At 41.4% G+C, this 9,345-nt stretch overlaps 1 protein-coding gene across 3 annotated transcripts in view; it reads right to left on the bottom strand.

Annotated features, from left to right (window-relative positions):
* Nucleotides 1–436: 436 nt before the first annotated feature.
* The window catches only part of ACMSD (aminocarboxymuconate semialdehyde decarboxylase), a 325,314-nt gene continuing 316,405 nt past the window's right edge, over nucleotides 437–9,345 (bottom strand). For all 3 annotated transcript variants that reach the window (XM_053698228.1, XM_053698227.1, XM_053698229.1), the window contains one exon: nucleotides 437–932. In XM_053698228.1, coding sequence (XP_053554203.1) covers nucleotides 870–932 — 63 coding nt within the window. In that variant the 3' untranslated portion in view covers nucleotides 437–869. The remainder of the gene's footprint in view (nucleotides 933–9,345) is intronic.

The raw sequence follows: 9,345 nt of genomic DNA, 5'->3' as shown, positions 1-9,345 counted from the left end.
GTAATACAATGTTTGCAAAGAGTCTTTAAACATCTGCTCCAATGCCTCCTTGGTATCGTCCCATGGTGTAATTAGTTGTACAGTCTCCTTATTAATAAGTTTCAATCTTCAATCCAATGGCTTGGCTTAGACTACTTGCAGTATTAAGTAAAATTTTGTGCTTATGAAAGGACACCAGTGATGCCAACTTGTGACTTCATTGGTGGTTGTAAAATGGTGGCCGCATTCCTCTTGTAATATCAGATATTCTTTGCACAAGGCCAAGTGCTAGACATACCTAACATACCTTGTACTATCAATTACATTCCACTTGTAATCTAACCCTTTGTGTGACAAACTCAAGATATGTCCGTTTAAAAAGTATTATTTTATTATTTGTGACAAATGTAAATATTTTTCAAGGGGCAATGCCTTAAAAGAAAACAGCAAACATATAAACATTTAATAATGTAAAACCATTTAATATGTTATTAAAGGGAAACAAATCCCAACATTTGTCTTTCATAATTTAACTAGAACATTTAATTTTAAACAACTTTCTTATTTATTTCTATTATCAATTTTTATTTGTTCTCTTGGTATCTTTGTTTTAAAAGCAGGGACATAAGCTTAGGAGCCTGCCCATTTCTGGAGCACTATATAGCAAAAGCTTTGCAAGAGCACTAGATAGCAGCACTGTTTTCTTGCCATGCAGTGCTCCTGACACCTACTTAAGTATCTCTTCAATAAAGAATACCATGAGAATGAAGCAAATTTGGATAATACATTTTGGGTATCATATCCCTTTAATGTAAACACTATTATGTAAATAATACAGGTAATACATATATAAATTTTCATTGAAGTGTTCTCTTCCACAACTCTTGCTGTCAATTAAACAGTGTTCTTTCAAGTCCAAGGAAAGATAATGCATTGCCAGCCAAAAGTCTGTCCTGTAAAATGAATTAAAAAGTGAAAACAATATTATTTTTGTACTTCTGGATAAAGTAAAGGATATTCATAATTATTTAAAATGCATGACATTAAAGCTAATAAATGACGCATAGTAAACATCTCCATTTCTTTTAGTTCTGATCTGTGTCCTACATATTATTTCCTTCTTAATATGAGGAGAGTCCGCTGCATCATTCCTTACTGTTGGGAAATACTGAACCTGGCCACCAGGAGGAGGCAAAGACACCCCAACCAAAGGCTTAACTACTCCCCCCCCCCCCACTTCCCTCATATCCCAGTCATTCTTTGCCTTTCTTCACAGGAGGTTGGCAGAGAAATGTCAGAAGATTCTGAGTAGTTCCTTATGAAGGGTATCTACCCTTCGAATGGGACTGGAATTTTAAGTAGTCTTGTCAGTCTCTCAGTGAGAGCATTGACGGAAATTAGAGTCTGGAGATGCAGGGAGAGTCTTTCTGCGAACCCATCCAGACTCGTATTAACAGCTTCTAAGCAATCAGTGTTGACGAGTTTCATTGCCTGCTTCCATCACTCAAGTCCATGTCAGGAGCCATGCTACAAGACTGTCAAACTTGAGAGGCTGTGTCTCTGTTCCATGGCATAGATTCCGGTTTTTATACATATGATAACGCCAGAAGGCAGGGTCACAGTGGGGCTCCTTTTATCTGTATGGAATCAAGGGTTAATATCTCCTGAGGGGGATTATTGAACAGTGGGGATTAATCACATAAGTTTATTTGATTATGCTGCGACATGTGTGAGATGGTTTTTGGGCTCAGGAATGTTGGAACGTACAGGTTTTTACTTTTGTTTTGTGAGCTGCGCAGCCTGATAGGCTTGGCACTTTTTTTTTGCTAGTATAGCAGGGGTAGTCCTGCATTGCACACCATGTGACCGGGTGTGGTCACACTTATTTCCTCTTTCCTGACTGTGCGGCTTACAGGAGAAGAAGCAGTTTCTCTGTTTTGCCTGGGTCATAGAAGGTAGTGAGTGCCCCAGCCATTGGGGGTATAAAGGTGTCGTTTTTTTCTTATTAAACAATAGTCTGCTTTGTAAGAGCAAGCTGTGGAGGATTCTGATGCGTTAGAGGGTACTCCCTCTTTACCTAAGTCTAATACCTGTCTATATTGTGAAGAGGCCGCTGTACAGGGAGTGCAGAACTATTAGGCAAGTTGTATTTTTGAGGATTAATTTTATTATTGAACAACAACCATGTTCTCAATGAACCCAAAAAACTCATTAATATCAAAGCTGAATAGTTTTGGAAGTAGTTTTTAGTTTGATTTTAGTTATAGCTATTTTAGGGGGATATCTGTGTGTGCAGGTGACTATTACTGTGCATAATTATTAGGCAACTTAACAAAAAACAAATATATACCCATTTCAATTATTTATTTTTAACAGTGAAACCAATATAACATCTCAACATTCACAAATATACATTTCTGACATTCAAAAACAAAACAAAAACAAATCAGTGACCAATATAGCCACCTTTCTTTGCAAGGACACTCAAAAGCCTGCCATCCATGGATTCTGTCAGTGTTTTGATCTGTTCACCATCAACATTGCATGCAGCAGCAACCACAGCCTCCCAGACACTGTTCAGAGAGGTGTACTGTTTTCCCTCCTTGTAAATCTCACATTTGATGATGGACCACGGGTTCTCAATGGGGTTCAGATCAGGTGAACAAGGAGGCCATGTCATTAGATTTTCTTTTTTTATACCCTTTCTTGCCAGCCACGCTGTGGAGTACTTGAACGCGTGTGATGGAGCATTGTCCTGCATGAAAATCATGTTTTTCTTGAAGGATGCAGACTTCTTCCTGTACCACTGCTTGAAGAAGGTGTCTTCCAGAAACTGGCAGTAGGACTGGGAGTTGAGCTTGACTCCATCCTCAACCCGAAAAGGCCCCACAAGCTCATCTTTGATGATACCAGCCCAAACCATTACTCCACCTCCACCTTGCTGGCGTCTGAGTCGGACTGGAGCTCTCTGCCCTTTACCAATCCAGCCACGGGCCCATCCATCTGGCCCATCAAGACTCACTCTCATTTCATCTGTCCATAAAACCTTAGAAAAAACAGTCTTGAGATATTTCTTGCCCCAGTCTTGACGTTTCAGCTTGTGTGTCTTGTTCAGTGGTGGTCGTCTTTCAGCCTTTCTTACCTTGGCCATGTCTCTGAGTATTGCAAACCTTGTGCTTTTGGGCACTCCAGTGATGTTGCAGCTCTGAAATATGGCCAAACTGGTGGCAAGTGGCATCTTGGCAGCTGCACGCTTGACTTTTCTCAGTTCATGGGCAGTTATTTTGCGCCTTGGTTTTTCCACACGCTTCTTGCGACCCTGTTGACTATTTTGAATGAAACGCTTGATTGTTCGATGATCACGCTTCAAAAGCTTTGCAATTTTAAGAGTGCTGCATCCCTCTGCAAGATATCTCACTATTTTTGACTTTTCTGAGCCTGTCAAGTCCTTCTTTTGACCCATTTTGCCAAAGGAAAGGAAGTTGCCTAATAATTATGCACACCTGATATAGGGTGTTGATGTCATTAGACCACACTCCTTCTCATTACAGAGATGCACATCACCTAATATGCTTAATTGGTAGTAGGCTTTCAAGCCTATACAGCTTGGAGTAAGACAACATGCATAAAGAGGATGATGTGGTCAAAATACTCATTTGCCTAATAATTCTGCACTCCCTGTATACCCGCCCGCTCAGCTATGTTCCATATGCCTTGATAAAGTGATTATGTCAAAGAAGGTTAATATGTTTGGTGCCACTGAACCATCTACCTCTGAGGAATCTCCGTCCCGTGAGGTGCGCACCCTACAGTCATCTCCTCATACACATGCAGCTTCCCGTAGCACTCCTAATCCTCCATCTGGAGGGGGCCTTTTACCGCCAGACTTTACTGCGCAGTTACAAACGGCGGTGTCTGCGGCCTTTAGTGCTTTAGCTTGCACTTATCAGGGCGAGGTAAAGGTCAAATATTGCTATTCTTCCCAGGGGTCATCAACTAGTTTGTTGGATTTATCTGATACAAGATTATCCATTGATGGTGGCGCCTCTGATACTTCAGAGGGCACACTTTCTGGGTTGGAATCTGCTGCCTCTAAGCCTCCAGCTGCGGAGGAACCAGACTTTAGATTTAGGCTTGAACATTTATGCTTTCTGTTGAAGAACGTTTTGGCTACGTTAGAGTTTCCAGAGCCCAAATTGCCTGAAGAACCTTTTGATTCCTAAATTTGATAAGGTCTACGAGGACAGGGTTGTACCACAAACTTTCCCGACTCCTTATCTAAGTTGATCGATGTGACGGGTCCCCTCGACGTGATCCAGGAAAGAATAAAGGCCTTAAGGTTGGCTAATTCTTTTATTTGTGATGCAAATATGCAAATTATTCGCCTGAATGTTAAGGCTTCAGGTTTTTCTGTTCAAGCCCGTAGGGCACTCTGTCTGCGGACATGACTTCTAAGTCCAGACTTCTTTCTCTCCCCTTTAAGGGGAAGATTTTATTTGTTCCAGGCCTGGATTTAATTATATCCATGGTTACTGGAGGCAAAGGTGCCTTTTTACAGCAGGATAAGAAGAACAAGCCTAAGGGACAAGGTCCTAATTTTCGTTCCTTTCGTTCTAATAAATCCCAACGTCAGCAACCTTCTGCAAAGCCCGAGCAATCCAAGGGTGCTTGGAAGCCAACTCAGTCCTGGAATAAATCGCCGATCCGGCTCTGGATCACTTAGGGGGCAGACTGTCACTCTTTTCAGCTGCTTGGTTTGTGGACATGCAGGACCCTTGGGTCCTTGAGGTCATCGCTCAAGGATACAAGATAGGTTTCAAGTCTCATCCACCCAGGGGCAGATTCCTCCTCTCAAACCTGTCTTTCAGGCCAGAAAAGAGAGAAGCCTTTCTAGGGTGCGTGAGGGATCTATCCTCCCTAGGAGTCATTGCCCCGGTGCCTCTCGCAGAAAGAGGTTTGGAATACTATTCAAACCTGTTTGTGGTCCCAAAGAGGGAGGGATTTTTTTGCCCGATTCTGGACCTAAAGTGCTTAAACAAATTCCTATCTGTCCCCTCGTTCAAGATGGAGACGATAAGGTCCATCCTTCCCTTAGTTCAGGAAGGACAGTTCAGGACCACTATAGATCTGAAGGATGCTTACCTTTATGTTCCAATCCACAAGGAACACTTCAAGTTCCTAAGGTTTGCGTTCCTGGACCAGCACTTCCAGTTTATTGCACTTCCGTTTGGTCTAGCAACTGCTCCAAGAGTTTTTACGAAGTTTCTAGGGGCACTGCTTGCTACTCCATACTTGGACGATATTCTGGTTCATGCACCATCTTGTCGTCTGGCAGAGGACCATTCGAAAGCTCTTCTGTTTCTTCTTCGATCTCATGGATGGAAGATAAACTTAGAAAAGAGTTCTCTTATTCCCAGTACCAGGGTGGAATTCCTGGGTACTATAATATATTCGATATCCATGAGAATATTTCTTACAGACAAAAGACATTACAAGCTAACTTCTGCTTGTCTTGCCCTCCAGACCTCCTTAAGGCATTCTGTGGCTCGGTGTATGGAGGTAATTGGTCACATGGTGTCAAGCATGGACATCATTCCTTTTGCCAGATTCCATCTCAGACCACTACAGCTGTGCATGATGAGACAGTGGAATGGCGATCATTCAGATCTGTCTCAACAGATTTCTCTGGACAACCGGTCAAGAGAATCACTCTCCTGGTGGCTCTGTCCAGATCACGTGTCCCAAGGGACATCCTTCTTGAGACCTTCCTAGGAGATGGGGAGCTGTTTGGGGTACCAGGAAGGCACAGGGCCTGTGGATTCGAGAGGAACCCTTCCTCCCAATCAACATTCTGGTACTTCAAGCAATCTTCAATGCTCTGAAGGCTTGGCCTCTTTTGGGTGTGTCCCAGTTTATCAGATTCCAATCAGACAACATAACCTTGGTGGCTTACATCAACCATCAGGGGGGTACGAGAAGCTCCCTAGCATTGAGGGAAGTATCTCGTATTCTGGAGGCCCACAACTGCTCGCTGTCAATGATCCACATTCTGGGTGTGGACAACTGGGAAGCGGATTTCCTCAGCAGACAATCCTTTCATCTGGGGGAATGGTCTCTCCATCCCGAGGTGTTTGCGGAGAGTTGCAACAATTGGGGGTTGCCGGACTCAATTACAAACTACCCAGATATGGGTCGCGGTCCAGGGATCCTCAAGCGGAGCTAATAAATGCATTAGCAGTGCCTTGGAGGTTCAACCTGATTTACATTTCCCCGCCGTTACCACTTCTTCATGTAGTGGCCTGCATCAAGCAGGAATCAGTGATACTGATTGCTCCATCGTGGCCGCGAAGGATGTGGTTCGCGGACCTGGTGGGGATGTCCTCATCTCCTCCGTGAAAGTTACCTTGTCGCAAGGATCTGCTGGAACAGGGTCCTTTTGTTCATCAAAATCTAGATTCTCTGAGGCTGACTGCGTGGAGATTGAAGCTTAGTCCTAGCCAAGAGAGGTTTCTCTGAGAGGGTTATTGATACTCTCATTCAGGCTTGTAAGCCTGTTACTCGTCGCATCTATCATAAGGTGTGGAGAGCTTACTTATTCTGGTGGGAAGAGCATGGTTTAGCCTGGCATAAGGTTAAGGCTGCCAGGATACTTTCTTTTCTCCAGGAGGGTCTGGAGAAGGGCCTTTGTGCCAGTTCCCTGAGAGGACAGATTTTGAGTTTAAAGTATCAAAAAATGTGTAAAAAACATACAGTTAATTTATGTGTAAAATACAGTTTATTAGGTTACAATATGATTAAAGAACTTATAGAGACGTCTCTAGTACAAATCAATAAAATTTAAAAACAGAAATAAATCAATAAAAGATAAGATAAAAAGCAAGTAGTACTATTAGAGAATATTCGTATGCTACTTTTTGGTCACTCAGAAATATCACATGTAATGTGACTAGGCAGTTTGCCAAACTTTCCGTGAGTATTTTAAAGTTCATAAAATTTCTTACATACTTTCATTTAAAATTCGTTTACCAACTGGATAAAAACTTTTGAAAGAAGATGGAGCTTAAAGCAGAGCTGTGCATAAAAAATGTGTATATATAGAGTTGTATCTTTCTGTCAAAATATACCAGACCTTTGTATTAGTTTCAAAGCAAATTTTCAGGGATAATTATCATGTCCATATATATGAACCAAGAGAGATGTCCCATAAACTTATTTTGCTAATAGTTTGAGATTGCAGTTTGCGACTCCCATACAAATTGTACCTTATCGTATACGTGAGCTATAGCAGGGTATCCTGTGCATCCTGCAGCTCGGTTCCTCCGATAGTGTCCTCGTGTTGCTGGCGTCTGACGTCACATCCAATGTGTGGGGGCCCGCCTTGCGTCCGCCAATCAATGCTTAGCCAGTTTCAGGATACCTTTTTGCATCCGATACAAGGTGTACAATTTTCTTCTTATTTCTGATACTTGCTTGTACCGGTCAGCAGAGGTGTGTTTGAATGAAAGAAATTTTTCCTGCACTTAGTGCTTTTAAGCACGCAGGTTCCGATGATATATAATTTCAATGTCTTTTGTTGACAATCAACCCGGGTTGGTTCATTCAGTTCAAACGATAGTGGAGTCAAGGATACAGTCTTTAGCTTCTACGCGTTTCACTCCCTCTAGGAGCTTTATCAAGAATGATTCTATCATGATAGAGCAATGTATTAGGAGCAAGTGCAAACCATGGATACCACCTTAACTACGAGATTTCTTTGAACCAATGAGACACTGGATACACCTATTAAAGAGAGGAGTCAAACAGTCAGAATCATTCTTGATAAAGCTCCTAGAGGGAGTGAAACGCGTAGAAGCTAAAGACTGTATCCTTGACTCCACTATCGTTTGAACTGAATGAACCAACCCGGGTTGATTGTCAACAAAAGACATTGAAATTATATATCATCGGAACCTGCGTGCTTAAAAGCACTAAGTGCAGGAAAAATTTCTTTCATTCAAACACACCTCTGCTGACCGGTACAAGCAAGTATCAGAAATAAGAAGAAAATTGTACACCTTGTATCGGATGCAAAAAGGTATCCTGAAACTGGCTAAGCATTGATTGGCGGACGCAAGGCGGGCCCCCACACATTGGATGTGACGTCAGACGCCAGCAACACGAGGACACTATCGGAGGAACCGAGCTGCAGGATGCACAGGATACCCTGCTATAGCTCACGTATACGATAAGGTACAATTTGTATGGGAGTCGCAAACTGCAATCTCAAACTATTAGCAAAATAAGTTTATGGGACATCTCTCTTGGTTCATATATATGGACATGATAATTATCCCTGAAAATTTGCTTTGAAACTAATACAAAGGTCTGGTATATTTTGACAGAAAGATACAACTCTATATATACACATTTTTTATGCACAGCTCTGCTTTAAGCTCCATCTTCTTTCAAAAGTTTTTATCCAGTTGGTAAACGAATTTTAAATGAAAGTATGTAAGAAATTTTATGAACTTTAAAATACTCACGGAAAGTTTGGCAAACTGCCTAGTCACATTACATGTGATATTTCTGAGTGACCAAAAAGTAGCATACGAATATTCTCTAATAGTACTACTTGCTTTTTATCTTATCTTTTATTGATTTATTTCTGTTTTTAAATTTTATTGATTTGTACTAGAGACGTCTCTATAAGTTCTTTAATCATATTGTAACCTAATAAACTGTATTTTACACATAAATTAACTGTATGTTTTTTACACATTTTTTGATACTTTAAACTCTTATCACATATATACACTTAATAAATCCACATAGTATCTTTAGCTATTAGCGCCCTTACTAAACCTCTTTTCTCTACACATTACTTTTAGATTGAAGGATCTAAAAACACTGTAAGGAGTTTGATACTTTATTCCACCAGCGCACTATTTACCCACACTTTTGCACAGGACAGATTTTGGCCCTATCTGTTTTGCTGCACAAGAGGCTCGCAGAGCTCCCTGACATGCAATCTTTCGTTAAGGTTCCGATTAGGATCAGACCTGTGTTTAGATCTAATGCTCCACCTTGGAGTTTGAATCTTGTTCTTAAGTTTTTGCGGGCTCCGTTTGAACCTATGCATTCGGTTGACATCAAATTGTTGTCCTGGAAGAGTTTCTGAAATAGCTGCCTTGTGAGCCTCCTTATCTGGTGTTCCACTCTGATAAGGCTGTCCTATGTACTGGCTTGGGTTTTCTCCCTAAGGTTGTGTCTGATCGCAACATCAATCAGGAGATTGTGGTTCCTTCCTTGTTTTCTAAACCTTCTTCTTCGAAGGAACGTTTACTTCATAATCTGAATGTGGTTTGAAATTTGAAGTTTTATCTTCAA

The sequence above is a fragment of the Bombina bombina genome, chromosome 1 (genome assembly GCF_027579735.1).
Source record: "Bombina bombina isolate aBomBom1 chromosome 1, aBomBom1.pri, whole genome shotgun sequence".
In the NCBI taxonomy this organism is placed as follows: domain Eukaryota; kingdom Metazoa; phylum Chordata; class Amphibia; order Anura; family Bombinatoridae; genus Bombina; species Bombina bombina.
This window is presented reverse-complemented; position numbering and strand designations above follow the sequence as displayed.